Source organism: Carassius gibelio, chromosome B15 (assembly GCF_023724105.1).
Source record: "Carassius gibelio isolate Cgi1373 ecotype wild population from Czech Republic chromosome B15, carGib1.2-hapl.c, whole genome shotgun sequence".
NCBI classification, from domain to species: domain Eukaryota; kingdom Metazoa; phylum Chordata; class Actinopteri; order Cypriniformes; family Cyprinidae; genus Carassius; species Carassius gibelio.
This window is the reverse complement of record NC_068410.1, coordinates 4,394,250-4,415,923: the sequence shown is the minus strand read 5'-3', so window position 1 is coordinate 4,415,923 and position 21,674 is coordinate 4,394,250. Positions and strand designations below refer to the sequence as shown.

At 35.9% G+C, this 21,674-nt stretch overlaps 1 protein-coding gene across 4 annotated transcripts; it reads right to left on the bottom strand.

The window, feature by feature from the left end:
- Nucleotides 1-1,969: 1,969 nt before the first annotated feature.
- LOC127972944 (NACHT, LRR and PYD domains-containing protein 12) lies at nucleotides 1,970-21,313 on the bottom strand. 4 transcript variants are annotated; one of them, XM_052576962.1, is made up of 12 exons: nucleotides 21,141-21,313; nucleotides 20,858-20,955; nucleotides 20,542-20,621; nucleotides 20,347-20,460; nucleotides 19,962-20,075; nucleotides 19,374-19,487; nucleotides 18,659-19,259; nucleotides 6,145-7,343; nucleotides 5,775-5,948; nucleotides 4,143-4,316; nucleotides 3,462-3,640; nucleotides 1,970-3,163 (listed from the first exon to the last, which is right to left on the bottom strand). In XM_052576962.1, coding segments are annotated over exons 2-12 (2,790 nt in total). In that variant the 5' UTR covers nucleotides 20,897-20,955; nucleotides 21,141-21,313; the 3' UTR covers nucleotides 1,970-3,161. The 4 variants fall into 4 exon arrangements, with proteins under 4 accessions (XP_052432922.1, XP_052432921.1, XP_052432923.1 ...); XM_052576961.1 differs by having other exon boundaries at nucleotides 6,145-7,784; nucleotides 19,100-19,259; XM_052576963.1 differs by lacking the exons at nucleotides 1,970-3,163; nucleotides 3,462-3,640; nucleotides 4,143-4,316; nucleotides 5,775-5,948; nucleotides 6,145-7,343 and adding exons at nucleotides 10,623-11,491; nucleotides 11,618-11,796; nucleotides 14,363-14,533; nucleotides 15,003-15,173 and having other exon boundaries at nucleotides 17,454-19,259; nucleotides 20,542-20,623.
- Between the last annotated feature and the right edge of the window lie 361 nt (nucleotides 21,314-21,674).

Genomic DNA, 21,674 nt, shown 5'->3' with positions numbered 1-21,674 from the left:
ATTTCTATAGGCTATACAAAACAGAAAAGAAAAAAGACTAAATAATAAGGCTGAATAAGCTGATCTATAGCATGTTAAATGGTGGTTGCCAGCTGTGAAATTGTGTCTCTTTACATCACATAGTTAATAAATATCACACGAGCTGTAGGCTAAGTACAATATCACACAAGCGCAAATGTTATACTCATCTTATACAAGTTCATTAAAAAGTTAATATTGTGTTATTTTAGACACAATATTGTCTGTTTTGCTCAATTTTACCAACAAAAATCTAAAGACCAATCAGAACTGTCCATCCCCAAGCAACCCACCGCGTCCTTTCATTTCTTAATCCACGTTTTGAACGAATTTGGTGAACCATTTGGCACGTTGAACCATTGCCTACAGTCGCGTTGGCTTTGAAGTGGCACTGCACAGACAGATCTGTGTTTGACATCAAAGTACCGCGAGAGCGATTCAAAAGCACAAGGAGTCGTCTGCTCTCTAAGCTCTTCCGGTCGGTCTGATGGTGATGATCTGCTTCAAGTCGAACAAGCCTAATGCTGTGTTCTCACCAAACGCGAATAGAGCTTCTGGCGCGAATGATTTCATAAGTCAATAACATTTACGCGCGTCTGGAGGTCTCGCGGCGAGAATGGGGCGTTAAGCGCGGCGCGGAAGACGCGAATTCGCCTCACTCGCGCGTCTAGTTCTAGCACTCATTCAACAGTTTGTTCCTGCAGCCTCCGGTTGTGCAGGAATACCCTTCTCCACTCATTCAACAAGGAGGAATGACTGTTGTCAGTGAGCAGTCAACCGGAGCTATATGACAAAAGTTCATATTTCTATAGAGACAGGAATAAAAAGGACCTATATATATAAAAAAACATATTAATAGATAAATTGAATAAAGGCTAAAGATAAGAAACGTTTCATTTTACCCCAAACAAATTATATTATCTTGAAGAGGTGAGGCTGCTCTCGGGGATACATGATGACGGAGTTCCCGCTGATTGCATGGACCTCATCTCCGAGATCGGCGAAACACATTTTTTTAAATAGACGCTGTCATTATAAATAAACCGCATATTTGAGTTTAAAACAACTACATTCTAGCCTGAAATATTTTTAAAACTACATTTCATGACACAATAACGATAATATTTGGAAAATTATCCGAATAAAAATGGCGGTTGAAAATGCTGCGTGAACTCAGCCCCATGACGCGAATTCGTGTCTGTTGTGAAGTTAATTTCACACGGGAATGAAGCAAATGATCTCAAAATGGTCAAGCGGCAAACTAGAAGCTTAGACGCGAATTTGACGCTCTATTCGCGTTTGGTGTGAACAAAGCATAATGATTCAATGAACCGTCCATAAAGAACTACTTACTTCTCTCCTGAATGAATCAGCCATTTTAACGAATCAAACGAATGAATAAATGACTCGATGATGTAATCATTAGGACATTAGGCTACCACCACCTACTGGCAGTATTAGTTCATTATTTAGAGTATCATTTCATTAAATAAATAATTTAATATTTTCATAGGAATAATAATACAATTAAGAAAATAAACGATTAAAGTTATAGTTCACCCAACCAAAAATGACAATTCTGTCATAATTTACTCACATGGTCCAAAAGAGTATATGTAATACATTTTATCAAACAAAATATTTCTTGCTGATCCTACTTTTTGTAATCTGTTTTATGCTTTGCACAATGACTTTAAATTATATTTTCATAGGAATTTCTCCAAATTTGATGTGCTATTAATTGGATCACCACATCATGTAATTAATTAGATTAAACATTTGAATCACTTACCCACCTTACTTTAAACATTAGTTGATTAACATACAATTAATGAATTACTGAATGTTTAATTCATTTAAAATACAAATAAGCTCCAACATCTGTCAGTGTCAGATGAAAAACATGACAAAAGTTAAACATGTTTATTGTCCTGTCATTTCTTAGGTATTTAGGAGGACCCCAGCTCATTGGGATGACACATGTGAATAAAAATAAACAAATATACAAGTGAAGTACTTTTTGATATTTTGCTAGCCTGCACTCATAATGGTTATTACATAATTATGTGTTTAAAAAAAAGCTTTCTTTATCGTTAGTTATTTATTGCATGCATTTATTCTGTTCTACTCTCATACAAAGCCCTTTTCAGTAACTGAACACTGCTGGAAAAGTTTGTTTCAAAAATGTATGTAAATCCAAAATGAAAATAAAAATAAACTTTAGTCAGAAGCCAAAAGTTCTGGTAGTTGGAGGATCTGCTATTAAATGAAACAGATACAAGTGGTTAACATTTAAAATGCATATATACAATGTAAACTTTTCCTGAAATAAAAAATCTTCCATTATCATAAAAATCATAGTTTTGACAAGCATCACAATAATTTGTCAGTAAACTTCATTTAAATTTATCAGCTGCAGAATCACACCCATTTCTTGTTAGTGATGTAAAGTGAATAACAGTCATATTATTATTATTATTATTATTATTATTAGAAGAACAGACTTTTGAATACATCTATAATGATACTTGAAGCTATGCCTTCTGTAAAACTCTCCATCTTGATTAGGTCGACAGAACATTTAAGTAAATAACAAATAGATGCTGGACAATAAAATATACACCTTTTTCCATTAAACCGAAAAGATCAACTTAATTCTAAATAAGTGGTTAGTCCAAACAGCTTTAGTGAACTTATAACTACCAGTATACAATAACTTGATAGAAACCAGATCATTTAAGTGTTTTTTGAAAGATAGATTCCACTATAAACCTCTTATTTACACCATGTCTATTACTTGTTGATTTTAATGTTGTTTTTTTGTCACAACTTGTAGTGTAAATTGCATGCTACAGCATCTACACAATCAGTATAAAAACCTCCAATTTGCAGATGATGCTTTTCAACACTTATACACCGACCATCACTTAAATATAATGATATCTGATGACATCTGAACATAAAATGACATCGGTGTTCCAAAAGAACTGGTCCATAAAATGTAAAAATAACAAAACTGATGTGAAGTCACACACACATGACAGTATGATTGCTGTGTGTCTGTGTCTTGAGTCTCTGTTGAAGCTCTTTATTCACCATCAGCTGATCCTGAGAAAACTGGACTGACGTCTATATACTGAGAGTCCTACAATCAAACACACAGACAGTCACATATGAGGCATTAGCATATATTAGTATTGGTATAGTCATATTACAGCCAAATATTTGAATGATAACTGCTAGTAGATTAATAACAGTAAATAATGAAAAAACTCTATCACTAACACAGAGAGAAACCTAGGAGATGAAAATATTCACATATGCATAGATAAGTCACATGACGGTCATTAAACGCAGACTAAAGTGTAATCTTATATACTTTAATTATAAACATATAAGACCTGTTAATAAATTTTAAAAGTTTTGAATAAAAATGTACTCACAAGAGTATAGTTTCTCTAGTTTATAAACTGGGTTATCCTTTAGATCAGAGAGACACTTCACTTCTGATTTTTTTAGTTGATTTCCAGACAGATTCAGATATCTCAGGTGTTCAGGGTTTGATTTCAGAGCTGAAGCCAAAGCAGCACATCCTTCAACTGTGATGCCACAACACCTTAACCTGTAAAGTACACAATGTGAACTGTAGTTCAAGCATCTGTAGTGTGAGATATAATGCTGACGAAGGAGAAAGGCTGAAACTCTGCCGCTCCTGAAAACCAGTGTTGATTATTTTCTATTTTTATTCATTCTTCTATATTTAAGAGAGTTGCTTATTAAACTACTTTCTTGTTTGAAATGTTTTGAGGCTCTTTCCTTTTATCACTGATACAAACTGAAGTGATTATAAACTTTATTCACTCATTAATAATAACGTTCATTATAACCTTACATATAATACAGAAAGTTCAGTATTAGTCAAACTACTAGAAGCAACTGAAGCTCCACTGAATGGTTCGTGAAGCAGTATGATGTGATAAATTGGATGATTTTCATGGTCAGTCATCACAATTATTTGTGCTGAGATTTAGTATGTTTACTGAATATTTATTTTACAAGATGATTTTGATCCTAAAATGTACATTAAAGTACATGCCTTACATGTAAGACTATCGTTAACTTACTCCAGTTTCTGCAGTTTAAAGTGAGGATCTTTAAGTCCAGCAGAGAGATGCTTTACGCCCAAATCTCCTATTTTATTCCAAGACAGATCCAGTTCTTTCAGGTGTTCAGGGTTTGATCTCAGAGCTGAAGTCAGAACAGCACAACCTTCATCTGAGAGACCACATTTCCTCAACCTGCAGACAACAACGACACAGTCTTCTTCACTCTCTCAGATCAGATTATAAGTTAATTTCTTTTGAAAAAAAGAAAAAAAAGAAAGTATAAACTTAAAGGACATGATTTAGATAAAAAAAAAACTCATGTACTAAAGGGATTTAAATTGAAAGCATTGACTGCAAAATGTCTTACAAAATTCACCACTGGAAAAATCTCTACATGATTGGTCTGTGCTGCTGCATTCAGCTCTATTACCAGAAACTCATCATTTTAAGATATGCATCAACATTTACCATTCCTTCTCTTTCAAGGGATTTGATTGCAGTGCATAACAACGTATTCATTTGTTTCCATCACTCCACAACAACAGAAACAATTTAATGGTAGTGGAGTTTTGTCCTAGAATGTACTGCTCTTTAATTCTGTTTTTTTTTTTGAGTCAAATCTGAGTTGTTGTCAAGGCTGATATTTATCTTTCTTGTTTTCTTTGTAAATATTTTTACAGTATAATTTAAAGTTGTAGGGAATGTGTGCATGTTTCTGTTGATTTAGTTGTTTTCACTATCTCTGTTGTTGATTTGGTTTTATTTTATTGAGTTAAGTTTAGTGGCTCCTTTAGTAGTTAAGATGTAATTTTGCTTGTTATTTTGCCTTTTTCCTGAAGTCATTTTACACTTACATACTAATAATATTATATACTAATACATTTTACTGATATTTAATTCATATAATGGCATTTAATAATATTAGGTGAAATTAAGTTATACTTCTCTTTTGTTGAAATAATAATAATAATTATTATTATTATTATTATTATTAATAATAATGATAATAATTTGAAATATTTCAGTTCATCAGAATTATGGAGATATTTATTTTTTGTAAAAAAAAATTATAACAACTTATTATTAATATTATTGTTGATTTCCATTGCTTTTAATTTTACAGAAAGCAGTGGAGAAAATTATATTTTGAAATGTCTTTGTCAACCTTTATTGAAAAACAAATGTATAAAACCTATTCCTTCTCATTACAAATGTTTCCATATAATGTTCTCATGCATAGTTAGAATTATAATAGAAAAAAGTTGAGTAAAACTGTTAATTTTAGGCCCTGTAACAAGTAAATAAATGTGTGTGTGTGTTTGCCTGTTTACAATCAACACAACATTTTGAAAGAGTTTTAACAAAACTATGAATGTTATTAACAGTAAGAATGAAACTAGAATGTTTTTCATTTCTCAGTTGTGACTGTTGATCTCAAACCAGTTTAAGGTCAAGAGATTGAAATGTTGATTGTGTGGTTGAGTGTGTATTTCAGTGTGACTCTCAGTCCTGTAGTATCATGTTACTGAGGAGCAGCTCATGTGTTCAGTCATTTACTGCTCAATCAGCTGTACTCACAGCAACTGAAAGAGACTGCACACTCCATACTTTACAATGTATTTCAATTGTGAGATTCATATATGATCTTACTCTAGTTTCTCCAGTTTACAGTGAGAATCCTTGAGTATAGTAGATATCCGTGTGATTCCTGAATTTCCTAGTTTATTCCAGGACAGGTCCAGTTGTCTCAGGTGTTCAGGGTGTGATCTCAGACCTGAAGTCAGAGCAGCACAACCTTCATCTGTGAGACCACAATTATACAACCTGTAGAGAACAATCACACACTCTTCACTCTCTCAGATCAGTTCAGATGAGTTTAGCTGTAAATCCTTTATCAAACACACTAAACAGAAATGTACATGTTTGATGAACCACTGGATTGATGTCTAAAATGTCACAACACTTAGAAAAATATGTTAAAGGTTTAAACAGTGAAGTGATTGTTCTCAGTGATACTTACCGAACTGATCTGGCTTCTTTAATCACAGGCAGCAGTTTCTTAAATACTTCTAGTTTTTTGGTTTCATTGCTTCCTTCTGCAAATTTATTAATATCAAACTCATCCAGCTTCTTCTCTGATGTCAACAACACAAAAACTACAGCTGACCACTGAGACGAAGAGAGTTTGGCTTTATTTACTGTTCCAGAGTTCAGATACTGTTGTATTTCCTCCACTAGTGAATGATCACCCAGTTCATTCAGACAGTGGAACAGATTGATGGACTTTTTGGGAGAGGACATGGTCTTGATCTTCTCCTTGATGTACTTAATTGTGTCTTGTCTGCTGTCAGAGCTGTTTTTTGTTTCATTTTGTTTCATTAGTCTTTGTAGGAGAATCTGATGAGACTCCACTGACAGACCCAAAAGGAACCGCAGGAAAAGATTCAGATGTCCATTTTTACTCTGCAGAGCCTCATTCACTGCACTCTGATGCAGAGCAGCTAAAGAAGCATCTAATGACTTCTGTTTTTGAACTTTTGACTTCAAACTCTGTTTGGTGATTTGGTCAAACACATTTATGTTGTGGTTTGTACAGGAGAGGTGCACATATAGAGCCGCTAGATGTTCCTGAACTGTCAGATGAACAAAGCAGAAGACCTTCCCCTGATACAAGCCAAACTCCTCTCTGAAGATCTGAGTGCACAATCCTGAGTACACTGATGCTTCTGTCACATCAATGCCACACTCTCTCAGGTCTTCCTCATAGAAGATCAGGTTGCCTTTCACAAGCTGCTGAAAAGCCACTTTACCCAGTTTGAGGATCATGTCTTCATCTGCCACGTTTTCCTCGTAGTCCTTCTCATGTTTGATGTTAATCTGTGCCATCAGGAAGTGTGTGTACATCTGAGTGAGAGTCTTGGGAATCTCTCCACTCTCTGCTTGACTCAACATCTTCTCCAGAACAGCGGCTGAGATCCAGCAGAAGACTGGGATGTGACACATGATGTAGAGACTCCTTGAAGACTTCAGGTGTGAGATGATCCTATCAGCCAGACTCTGATCTCTGATTCTCTTCCTGAAGTATTCCTCCTTCTGTGGATCATTGAAGCCTCGTACCTCTGTCACTCGATGGACACACTCAGAGGGGATGAGATCAGCTGCTGCTGGTCTGGAGGTGATCCAGATGAGAGCAGAGGGAAGCAGATTCCCCACAATGAGGTTCTTCAGCAGCACATCCACTGATGCTGATTCACTTACATCACACAACCCAACATCGCTCTGAAAATCAAGAGACAGACGACACTCGTCCAGACCATCAAAGATGAACAACACTTTATATCTGTCACTGGATATTTCCATTTCTTTTGTTTCAGGGAAAAATACATAAAGAAGATCAGAAAGACTGAGTGTTCTGTCCTTCATCAGATTGAGTTCTCTGAAAGGAAGTGGAAATATGAGCTGGACGTCCTGATTCTCTTGTCCTTCAGCCCAGTCCAGGATGAACTTCTGCACAGAGACTGTTTTTCCAATACCAGCGACTCCTTTTGTCAGCACAGTTCTGATGGGTTTGTCTTGTCCAGGTAAAGGTCTAAAGATGTCACTGCATTTGATCGCTGTGTCCTCTGTTGTTATCCTGGATTGTGTCTCAATCTGTCTCACCTTGTGTTCATTACTGATCTCTCCACCCTCACTCTCTGTGATGTACAGCTCTGTGTAGATCTCATTCAGGAGTGTTGGGTTTCCCTGCTTCGCTGTTCCCTCATACAGACGCTCAAACTTCTTCATCAGATTTGATCTAAATGTGTTGAGGACTTCATGGCTATAAAATGTAAATGCCACATTATTGCATAAGTTACTACTGTAGGCAAAATGTCTTGTTTGTATTCTGTATCATCATGAAATCATATGTTTTACAGAAATGTTATACTGTACCTTACATCTGTCTGTTTATTTTTAATCTTTAAATGTATTGGAGGACACATAGACTCATCACTTCTCATAGACTCACAGCTTGGCTCTGGTTCTGATCTCTTCTGATGCTCTAAACTATAACAATTATATCCAATATACAAGAAGAATTTTTCATTGTTAGAATACAATTCTGATCATACAAATGGCATACTTGTTTTATATTTTTATAGAAATGTTATACCTGAGATTAGTCTGTGTATCTGCACTCTTAAAATGTAGTGGATTATTCTTAGACTCATTACTTCTCACAGACGCACAGCTGGACTCTGACTCTGATCTCTTCTGATGAACAAAACTATAACAGAAAGAAGTGAAAGTAAATCATTTGATTTACTTCATTAAATAGATTACATTTATAAAACTCTTTAAAGAGCAGTTTATGATTATATGCACTATAACCAAAAGTGAGTACTTTCACAGATGTGTCTCTGTTTGAGAAACATTATATACAGTATGTTAATATCAGATAACAAAAATAATTAAAAAGCAATTATTGTAGAAGACTGTAGGCTATAACATGCCATACTGATCAAATGTGAACAATATCATAATCATAGCATATCTTTTGCAGAAATGTTATACCTTTGATCAGTCAGTGTATCTTCATTCTTAAATTTTACAAGCATATTCAAAGATCCATCGCTCCTTACAGACACACAGCTGGGCTCTGATTCTGATCTCTTCTGATGCTCTAAACTACAACAGAAAAGGTCAAGCTTTAAGACAACTATCATTTTATTGTAAAGCCATAAAAGCATTTATCTTCAAACATTTTCTTGACAACTTCAATCATTTAAAGGCAATTAAATATAGTGTATAATCAAAGTACCTGCATTCTGGAGATAAATCTTCATCTCTGGATGTGTCTTCTGTCTCTTCCATGATGAAGCTGAACAGCTGAAACAGAACCTGATCTTCAGTGACTCCGAATGGAAATGAAAAACAAACGCAATAATTCAGCTGAATAGTTCACGAGATCCTGTTTTTCTCGTTTACAGAAGTCACCTGTAAAGTATCTCGAGTCCTGTGTAGTCTACTCACTAGTTACCTTGATTGATTTTTAATTATTTCGACAACATGCTCTGCCTATCCATTTCTATAATTCATGTTTCATATTAAACACTTAGCTAAAATTATAAAAATACTATTCTAATTGTTTAAATGGCGAAATATCAACATTTAGGCTACTTTCACTTTTTATTAGAGATGGCTTTGACGTCAAACCGATCCAGAAATTCGAAAAAACAAGATCATGATAAAAGCGATCCGTTCACTCAAATTCGAATCATGTCAATTCTATTTGCATCAATGCTAGAATAAACCACAGAAATATACAAATGCGAAATTCAAATCACCTGTAAAAAGCGTCACGAGACCTGAGCACTCACCTTGAACAAGATTTTATTACAGTTGCACACAAATCCTCCAACTTTCCTGTCATGAAGCTACGGGTAAATTCATTATAAAGACACTTTAATATTCCGTATTGTAAATAATCCACTCATACATGGCGAAACTCCTGAACATTTCCTTTTACTCTCTATTTGTAATGCGATCGATAAACGTGACGTTCCGTCAGTGTTTTCCCATACTGAATCAAGCATCACATTTAGCAATGCGAACCAGTGATGCGCCACTGGAGGGCGTCAAAGCTCCGTGCAACATTTGTTGCATAAAGTTATCCATTGCAACCTCAACAAATTAATACGTTTGAAAAAAGGTAAACATCTCTTTAAATCTAGAGACAATCCAGAGCTACACATTTTGTTTGTTTGTTTGTCCTTGATCACCTATTGTAATCACAATACTGATTTAATTTCAACAAATCTCACTTTTTAATGCTTAAAACGATTAAATCTAATTTAGTTCATCTTTTTAAGTGTACACTATTTTCACCAGTGGTTCACATGAATTTTTATTAATTAGACTAAATTCTTCAGATGATGGAAAGATGACTCAATGAGAAGTTTTTGAATGCTCTTCAAAAAGCGCACAAATAAAAATACACAAAAGAGCAATAAACTTTTGCCATTGTCTCCAAATTAAAATAAAATCTCTAAAAATCTTGTTTCAAAGCAACTTCATTCGAAAAAAAATAAAATAAATGTATGTATGTATGAAGCTGCATGAAGTATGAAGCTCTTCCCTGATGGCATGTGCGGCTTCTCTCCAGTCTGAATTCTTTCATGTGTCACAAACTGGGCTTGATGTCACATGGATTATTTTACAGATGTTCTAGCTATGTTTCTGATGTTTTTGATGTCTGTGGCTCTGCTGCGTATGTGAAATGCTGTGTGGCAAAGAGGTGAAAAGCACTAGACGTGGCAAAATCAAAATATGACAGTAATACAAAGTATTTTTGTAAGGTTTAATATTAGTAGCATTAAGATTATTGAATAAATGTGTCTGCTAAATAACAACAACAACAATTATTATTATTATCATTAGATACACACTACACTATGTTCCAAAAAGTTTTAATATATAAATGTTACAACAGAAACTTCATATAATTAGTTTGCGGTTTTAAATCATTAGATAATAGATAAATATAGACAAAAATAGAAGAAAATCACAATCTTAAATGCAAACAGATCAGAAGAATGTTTGGCAGGAACACATTAATTCTCTTTAACACAGCAATATTGTTACTGACATTTATTTTTCCTGTAAATGAAATATACTCTTTAAAATATGTAGCTCTTATAAAAATTTCGGAAATCTGGTTGTTCAACAACAAATTTTTAATAGAAAAAAACAATTCAACCTAGACTTGAAAGTGCACTATTCAAACTTAAATTGTTATAATTCATATGCTTTAGAATAGAGAGCTAAGGTTGGTCTCTTTTTAAAGTAGTAAATCAGCAGATTATTGCAGAAGTGAAATCATTAAATAAAAAAAGGAAAGTTAAAAAAAAAGTTACATTAGTAAACAAAATCTACTGTTCTATTTTTGTTTTATCCAAATTTGGCATAAAATTAAAGCAAAATGTTTAAACAAATTGTGTTCCCAATTTGAAGTTTACATTAAAAAATGGAGGTTACTATCCAATTTTGTTTTAGTGTTATACCAAAAACCACATTGAATTTTTTAGATGCATTTTTCTGTCAAAAAATTCTCTCTCAGTATTACTCCTATCACAAAAGAATAAAATATGGAATCTTGAGACTCAGACCTTTCCTATGATATGTATTTTGTCAAGATGAAAAAGTCTTAATTCCAAAAGATTGTAATATACATTTTGTAATATGACACCCCGCAATAAGGGAGACGAGCAGCTAAAAGATTTTATAGTTGATGTGAAGTCAGACATGACTGTGTGATTGATTTGTGTCACTGTAGCGGCTCCGTATTCACCATCAACTGATCCTGAGAAAACTAAATACTGAGATTCCTACAATAAAACACATAGACAGACAAATATGAGTATGAGACATTACTACTGTCACATCACATCAGCAGATCCATTTCAGAAAAAAAATTGTGGTTTGAATAAATCTTTAAATAAAAATATACTCACAATAGTATAGTGTCTTCAGTTTATAATCTGGATCATCCTTCAGATCTGAGAGCGGCATCACTTCTGAATCTAGAAGTTGATTCCCATAGAGATCCAGATGTCTCAGGTGTTCAGGGTTTGATCTCAGAGCTGAAGCCAGAGCAGAACAATCTTCATCTGTGAGACCACAATATCTCAACCTGTAGTGAACAATGACACAATGTGAACTGAAGGGTTTGAGGTTTTGTTATTAACTCTGTTCTCAGTGTAGGAAAGGAAATGCAATATAATGACAAGGACTGCTACATTTGCTTCACAGAACCCATGTTCTCCATTACATATCATTTATTAACTCTTGTGATCAAAAACATAACTCTGCCTTGGCAGCTTATAAACTGAATAAAAATGTGATGAACTCAATAGAGACGTTCAAAGTCTTAAAGGGTTAGTTCACCCAAAAATCAAAATGATGTCATTAATAACTCACCCTCATATCGTTCCAAACCCGTGAAACCTCCGTTCATCTTCGGAACACAGTTTAAGATATTTTAGATTTAGCCGGATCTTTTTGAACCAGTTCACCAAATCGAACTGAATCGTTTTAAACGGTTCGCGTTTCCAATAAGCATTAATCCACAAATGACTTAAGCTGTTAACTTTTTAATGTGGCTGACACTTCCTCTGAGTTCAAACAAACCAATATTCCAGAGTAATTCATTTACTCAAACAGTACACTGACTGAACTGCTGTGAAGAGAGAACTGAAGATGAACACCGAGCCGAGCCGAACGAACGAACGAACGATTGACTCGTTCTCGAGTCAAGAACCCATTGCATCGGATCACCGGTTTTCGGATCACCAGTAGTTCTTTCAGACAGTTCGATTCAATAAACTAGAAAACGGTTCACCGGTTCTTTTGCGCTCGACGTAATGGCGTCATTGGTGATGATTGCCCTTGAATCATTACCTGGGCTCATAACACTAGCACAGAATCAGTTCAGAATCAATCATCAAAAGAATCAGTTCAGTTCAGACGCTCTGTGTGTCAGTCTGCTTCACGCTGAATCACACATGCACAGTATCATCAGCTCCTCGGTTCTCGAATCGGACGCATCTGACAGAAACGGTTCTTGACTCGTGAACTAGTCATTATCTGGCTCGGCTCGGTGTTCATCTTCAGTTCTCTCTTCACAGCAGTTCGTGAACCGGATATCACAAACTGCTGTGTTTTGAACTCTCTCACAACAGACACGGAAGAGAAGACAATGCTGAATAAAGTCTTAGTTTTTGCTATTTTTGGACCAAAATGTATTTTTGATGCTTCAAAATATTCTAACTGACCCTCTGATGTCACATGGACTACTTTGATGATGTTTTTCTTACCTTTCTGGACATGGACAGTATACCGTACACAGTTTCAATGGAGGGATTGAGAGCTCTCGGAATTAATCTAAAATATCTTAAACTGTGTTCTGAAGATAAACGGTGGTCTCACAGGTTTGGAACGACATGAGGGTGAGTTATTAATGACTTAATTTTGATTTTTGGTTGAACTAACCCTTTAATGTACAATCTAAAAACTATTGGTTATTTGCACTGAGATCATGTTAATAAGCTTCTTTTCCTGCTGATTATCAACCATTTACCTCCAGGTTACAGCTGTAAAGTCACAGTGTGTTTGACTCAGACATCAGAGTCATTTGTGCTGAAGTGTACAATGTAGTTTTACTTCACAAGCCAAATTTCACATTAAAGGGGGGGTGAAATGCTCGTTTTCACTCAATTTCCTGTTAATCTTGAGTACCTATAGAGTAGTACTGCATCCTTCATAACTCCAAAAAGTCTTTAGTTTTATTATATTCATAAGAGAAAGATAGTCTGTACTGATTTTTCCCGGAAAAACACGAGCGCCTGGAGGCGTGACGTGTGGGAGGGGCTAAAGAATCACAAGCGCCAGTAGGCTTTTGTGTTGAGAGCGTTTGGAAGCTGACAGCTGTGAAGGCTGAAACTGAACGAGAGCAACAGCAGCAACAACTCGCTCCGAGCGGGGCTCGAACCCGGGTCTCCGGCATGGGAGGGGACGCACTAACAAGGAGGCAGAGATATTTTAAGCAGTTTTACTCACCGCCTGCGGTTCCAACACATAATCGTGACCCTTTTTCGTTGGGATTGCATCATCCTTAAGAAATAAACGATACGCAAATCCATTGTCAAACTGGGCCTTGTGAACAAGCATCTTCGAAATGCAGGGAACAAACAAAAACACTTGCACAACTCCGTTGATGCTCTGTAAAAATAAACTCCATCCACTGGTCCCTTAATGCTGTTTTTTTGGTAATCTGTGCAGGGTTGTCTTGCCCTGGCAACCAAAAACACACTTCTTTTGTGACTTTTCACGACGCTCTCGCTCTGAGCCTCTGATCAGTGAAGTCTGTTGTGCTCTCAGTGCTCTGCTATACGGGAGCGTGCGCTCTTCTGGCAGAAGTGCCTCAGGACCCATATAAGGAAATTCAGCTCCATCTAACGTCACACAGAGCCATACTCGAAAAAAACTTTCCGAAACTTGTGACAAACCGGAAGGAGTATTTTGGGAACAGAAATACTCCTTCAAACGTACAACTTAATTTTTTAAACTTTGTCCATGTTTAGCAATCCTTTAACAGTGTAAAAAACTCAGTATGCATGAAATAGCATTCCACCCCCCCTTTAAAGGACATGCCTTACAGAGAACAAACATATGTGAGACTATCAGAAAGATGATCTTACTGCAGTATCTCCAGTTTACAGTGAGGATTCGCCAGTAAATCAGAGAGAAGTATCACAGAATTTTCTAGTCTATTCCCAGTCAGATCCAGTTCTCTCAGGTGTTCAGGGTGTGATCTCAGAGCTGAAGTCAGAGCAGCACAACCTTCATCCGTGAGACAACAATTCTTCAACCTGTAGAGAACAAGGACACACTCTTCACTCAGCTCAAATCACAACAGTTAAGCAGTGAATACATTATTAACGAGAAAGTACTTTGTACAAACTTTAAGTGCAAATCAATATGTTTGATGGCTCTTTGGACTGAGCTCTAAAATGCCACGGAGCACAAAACATGATCATAAAACATTGAGTTTCTCAGTCAAGAAAGATAAATATTTCTTTTTACTATTCTTAATATTGATATTATGGGCAAATTTTTTGGTCCCCATAAGGAAAGCAAAAGGTAAAAAAACAAACAAATGTTTAGAGACATTTATGTGTAGGGTTAGGGCATTGAATAAGAATAAACAGTCTGAACAGTATAAAAGTCATTATGTCTTGGAAACCCAATGTGTGTATGTATAAGGATTTATTGTGTTTTCAGAATTGTGATTTGTTTGCACTTTACAAATACCTTAATTTCTTTCATATATGATCTTACCACAGTTTTTCCAGTTTACAACAAGGATTCTTCAGTACATCAGAAAGCAGCTTCACTGAATTTCCTAGTTTATTCCCAGACAGATTCAGTTCTCTCAGATGCGAGGGGTTTGATTTCAAAGCTGAAGCCAGAGCAGCACAAGCTTCATCTGTGAGACCACAATTCTTTAACCTGAAGATAGACGAAAATCACACTTTTTACACCTTATTTTAAAAAAAGGGGCTATAAAAAAAGCTAGCTATCTAAGTAAAAATTTAATAAATAAATAAATTCAGATCCAATGTAATTTTGTTCATCAAGTGAGATAGTTTTTTTAGTTCCTAATGCCAAATTGTAATTCAACTGTCAATTTACATAAATAAAAATGTTAAGGTAGGATATAATTAAATCAATATTTACAGGTGCTTCTCAATAAATTAGAATGTCAAGAAAAAGTTAATTTATTTCAGTAATTCAACTCAAATTGTGAAACTCATGTTTTAAATAAATTAAATGCACACATACTGAGGTAGTTTAAGTCTTTGGTTCTTTTAATTGTGATAATTTTGACTCACATTTAACAAAAACCCATCAATTCACGATCTCAACAAATTAGAATACTTCATAAGAATACTTCATTTTTAGTGAGTTGTTGGCCTTCTGGAGAGTATGTTCATTTACTGTACATGTACGCCATACTTGGTAGGGGCTCCTTTTGCTTTAATTACTGCCTCAATTTGGCGAGGCATGTAGGTGATCAGTTTGTGGCACACCAACACCATGGTCATTTAACCAACTTTTGGTGCTTTTGGCAGTGTGGGCAGGTGCCAAATCCTGCTGAAAAATGAAATCAGCATCTTCAAAAAGCTGGTCAGCAGAAGGAAGCATGAAGCGCTCCAAGATTACTTGGATTCCAAAAAACACAATGGACCAACACCAGCAGATGACATTTAACACTGGATTTCAAACAACTTAGCCTGAAGGAGTCAAATTAAGAGTGTAGCCCTTCAAGGAACCTGGCAGGAAGAAGATATTAGAGACACCATTGGACGGCAACATTGGCCATGCCGGGGTTAGACAGGAGCATGCTACCTGAGGACGCCAGGCTGATACAGCTTTCTATGGGAAGAAATTTTGCTCAGTGTTGCATTTATTACTTTATGCATGGAATACCCTGATAAATCTGTTAATTTGTTTGTTCTTTCTTTAACTTGGTATCGCTTTTCATATAATTACTAGTTAGTTAAATCAGCGGATGTAAAGAGTTACTCCATCCTTATCAAAAACGTCAAGCAACTTCAAAAACAAACAAATCAACGGGAATAAATCATCGGCACTGTAAGTAAAGCCTTCCTTTTATAACTCGCACGCTTGGTTGATAGAACGTGGCAGAACGCCATTACTTGGGCTATGAGCTTCTCCACCCTTCCTCCAGACTCTAGGACCTTGGTTTCCAAATGAAATACAAAACTTGCGCTTATCTGAAAAGAGGACTTTGGACCACTGGGCACCACAGTTCTTCTTCTCCTTAGCCCAGGTAACACACCTCTGACATTGTGGGTTGTCTTAAATGTGAGCCAAAATCATCACAATTAAAAGAACCAAAGACTTAAACTACTTCAGTCTGTGTGCACTAAATTTATTTAATACATGATGAGTTTCACAATTTGAGTTAAATTACTGAAATAAATTATCTTTTCCACGACATTCTAATTTAGACATACTGTCTTATTGGAGGCTGCAGAGCTGACTTGTTCTCTCTGGGATAGTATTGGACTGGTTCAGATCCTACTTGATGAATCATTCTCAGTTTGTTACTCTGGGTAACATCTCAGAAACCATACCAGTTCATCAAGATGGGGATCTGTGTTGGGCCAGCTCTTTTTTTTTTCCATGAAAATGTATGGCCTTGGGTCTCATGCTACAGTATGCTGATAATGCATAAGTTTTCATCAGTACTAGCCCTGATTTCATTAGCACATTAGCCATTTTGAGTTAGTGCTTACACTAAATAATAACTTGGACACACCACAATTTTCTGAAACTAAATATCTCCAAAAATTAGCTTATGCTCAATGGTACATCAGTGGCTACCCAAAGTCAACCATCTCAGTTTGATATTGAAAACAACATGATCTTACCTACCCCTCAATTGTGGAATCTGAGCATAATTTTTGATCTGCAGATTATGTTCTTAAATCATATAAAACCTAAGTATCTAAATATAAAACATTTTTCCAAACCAGCTTTTTACCATCTTAGGAGCATTGTCCCTCTTGGCCTTTCCTTGCTTTAGCTGTTGTTGAAAGGCTTTTTCATGCCTTCATTATGTCTAGGTAGGACTATTGTAATGTCTTATTCTCTGGCCTAGCCGCTAAATCTTTACATATGTTTTGGCATATCCAGAACTCTGTGGCTTATGCTCTTATTTACACTGCTCCATGCCGGCACATTGTTCTATGTGTTACTTACCTAACAGATCTGGCTTCTTTAATCACATGCAACAGCTTCTGAAAAACTTCCAGTTTTTCAGTTTTATTGTTTCCTCCAACAAATTTATTAATATCAAACTCATTGAGCTTCTTCTCTGATGTCAACAACACAAATGCTACAGCTGACCACTGAGACGAAGAGAGTTTGGCTTCCTTTGGTTTTCTAGATCTCATATATTGTTGTATTTCCTCCAATAGTGAATGATCACCCAGCTCATTCAGACAGTGGAACAGATTGATGGATTTCTCTGGAGAGGCAATAGTCCTGATCTTCTCCTTGATGTACTCACATGTTTTCTCATTGCTGTCAGAGCTGCTTCTTGTCTGTTTCATAAGTCCTCGTAGGAGAATCTGATGAGACTTCACTGACAGACCCAGAAGAAATCGCAAGAAAAGTTCAAGATGTCCATTTTTACTCTGTAGAGCCTCATCCACAGCTCTCTGATGCAGAGCAACTAACGAAACATGTTTTGATGAATTGAGCTGAAACCAGTACATAACTTTAGACCACAAACTCTGTGTGATGATTGGCTCAAACACATTTATGTTGTTGTTTGTACAGGAGAGGTGCACATATAGAGCTGCTAGATGTTCCTGAATGCTCAGATGAACAAAGCAGAAGACTTTCCCCTGATACAAGCCAAACTCTTCTCTGAAGATCTGAGTGCACAATCCTGAGTAAACTGATGCTTCTGTCACATCAATGCCACACTCTCTCAGGTCTTCCTCATAGAAGATCAGGTTGCCTTTCACAAGCTGCTGAAAAGCCACTTTCCCCAGTTTGAGGATCATGTCTTCATCTGTCACGTTCTTCTCATAGTCCTTCTCATGTTTGATGTTAATCTGTGCCATCAGGAAGTGTGTGTACATCTGAGTGAGAGTCTTGGGAATCTCTCCACTCTCTGCTTGACTCAACATCTTCTCCAGAACAGCGGCTGAGATCCAGCAGAAGACTGGGATGTGACACATGATGTAGAGACTCCTTGAAGACTTCAGGTGTGAGATGATCCTATCAGCCAGACTCTGATCTCTGATTCTCTTCCTGAAGTATTCCTCCTTCTGTGGATCATTGAAGCCTCGTACCTCTGTCACTCGATGGACACACTCAGAGGGGATGAGATCAGCTGCTGCTGGTCTGGAGGTGATCCAGATGAGAGCAGAGGGAAGCAGATTCCCCTCAATGAGGTTCTTCAGCAGCACGTCCACTGATGCTGATTCACTTACATCACACAACGTCACATCGCTTCGAAAATCCAGAGACAGACGACACTCGTCCAGACCATCAAAGATGAACAACACTTTATATTCATCACTTGATATTTGAATTTTTTTTGTTTCAGGGAAAAATACATAAAGAAGATCTGAAAGACTGAGTGTTCTGTCCTTCATCAGATTGAGTTCTCTGAAAGGAAGTGGAAATATGAGCTGGACGTCCTGATTCTCTTGTCCTTCAGCCCAGTCCAGGATGAACTTCTGCACAGAGACTGTTTTTCCAATGCCAGCGACTCCTTTTGTCAGCACTCTTCTGATGGGTTTGTCTTGTCCAGGTAAAGGTGTAAAGATGTCACTGCATTTGATCGCTGTGTCCTCTGTTGTTATCCTGGATTGTGTCTCAATCTGTCTCACCTCGTGTTCATTACTGATCTCTCCACTCTCACTCTCTGTGATGTACAGCTCTGTGTAGATCTCATTCAGGAGTGTTGGGTTTCCCTGCTTCGCTGTTCCCTCATACAGACGCTCAAACTTCTTCATCAGATTTGATCTAAATGTGCTGAAGCCTTCATGGCTGTAAAATTTAAATATTAAATCTTTACATAAGTTAATAAGAATAGGTTTTAATATAGATGTTTTTTTAATTCTGTAAAATCATCAAAACCTATGTTTTACAAAAATGTTATACCTGAGATCAGTCTGTTTATCTCCATTCTTAAAATGTATTGGAAGACATATAGACTCATCACTTCCCATAGACTCACAGCTTGGCTCTGGCTCTGATCTCTTCTGATGGACCAAACTATAACAATTATAACCAATATAGAAGAAAAATATTTCATTATTAGAATACTACTCTGATCATTCTTAATACTACTAATAATACTATTCTGGCTGATGGACTAAACTATAAATTAACAATTGACTAAACTATAAAAGAAATTAAATAAGTAAACAAAAGTAAATTCTTCAAATTACTGCATACAGCTAATTACATATTAATTTGTCCTTATAAAACACTTTAAAGAGCACTGTATGTTTATTTACACTATAACAAAACAATATAAATTAAATTGAGTGGTTTCACAGATAAACATTATATACAGTATGTTAACTTCAAATAAAGACAAAAAACTATTAAAAAAAATGTATATTTTGTAGAAAAGAGCATTGCTAATACTCTGATAATATACTGTAGAATGCCATACTATTATTACATTTGTATGGTATCTTTCATTATCATGATCATATTATATTTTTTACAGAAATATTATACCCCGGATCAGTCTGTGCATCTCCACTACCGAAATTCACTGGATAATTCTTAGACATGTCACTCCTCACAGACACACAGCTGGGCTCTGGTTCCGATCTCTTCTCTTGAACTGAACTACAGAAAAAAAAATAAACCTTGATTAAAGTGGATGTTTTAAATTACTGTATTAAATGTTTTTTAAAGGATATTTATCAGCATTTTTTTACTCTGTTGATACAAAAAATGAAATAGAATGAAATGCTTTCATAGATGTTTCTCTGTAAGCAAAGTGTGTTGAAATATCAAAGATAAAATAATTGTTGATATTAGAATACTATTCTGACAATCTAAATAAATGTAAATAATTTTACTGATAATTGTTCTTATTTTAATAGAAATATTATACCCCAGATCAGTCTGTGCATCTCCACTCTTAAAATTTAGTGGATAAATCATAGATTCGTCACTCCTCACAGACACACAGCTGGGCTCTGCTTCTGATCTCTTCCGCTGAACTGAACTATAACAGAAAACGTAATGCTTTAAAACAGATTTATTGTAAGGCCATCTTGCCATCTTCATTAGTGTGTATTCAAAGCACCTGAATCCTGGAGAAAAATCTTCATTTCTGGATGTTTGTGTGTCATCCATGATGAAACAGGACCTTATCTTCGTCACAGACTCTGGATGAAAATGACAAACAAACTCAAAAATACAGCTGAACGGAGAAACAGAAGTATCACGTCTCGTGTTCCTGAGATTCTATTTTTGTCGTTTATAGAAGTCATCTGTAAAGTGTCTCGAGTCCTGAGTTGCCTACTCACTGATTTTTAATTACATATCAACAACGTGTTCTGTTATTTCTATAAGTAGCAGGTAAATTATTAAATCTTATTAAATACTATGATAATACGTACTGTAAAGAAACGATTCCAATTGTTAAAATGGCGAAACATCAACTCTTTCACTTTAGAGATGCGGGCGTCGTTGACGTTAGGCTGATCTCAAGCCGATCCTGAGAGTCGAAGAAACAGAATCACGAGACGTGCGTTCACTCAAATGCAAATAATGTCAGATCTATGTTTGCACAAATGCAAAAATACACCACAGATATATCGAAACATGTCCCGAATACGTCCTTCAGGGAAAATATATAAATCAGGAAGTCCCTGTAAAGCGTCACTAGACCTGAGCACTTACCTTAACCAATATTTAATTACAATGGCTACAGATCCACACAAATTCTCCAACTTTCCTATCTTGTAGCATCAGGTAAATTAATTATAAAGGTCAAATTAAACACTTGAATACTCCATTGTAATCAATTAATCGTTTCATACGAAACATGGCGAAACCCCTGAACATTCAGCCTACTTTCACTTTCTATTTATAACGCAAGCGAACACGTGACGTTACGTGTCTCATTGAATAATAACAGGCATAATAACATTTACCAAGCCAAACGTCAACATCTGAGGGTTCGATACAGGGCGTTAAAGCGCCATCCAACATAAAAGCGTCCTACACATTTTACTTATTAACGTAATAAAAATACGTTTGCTACTCTACAAAGGTAAAGGAAAACATATATTGAAATCTTGGGACATTTCAAAGCTAATGAATTCTTTAGTTTGTTTGTCCTTGATCAAACCCTAGGACAATCTTGACTTTTGTGGACCCTCTATCAACTGTTCTGCTTTGTTACCTCTTTTTTTTTTTTGCCATAGGTTTTAT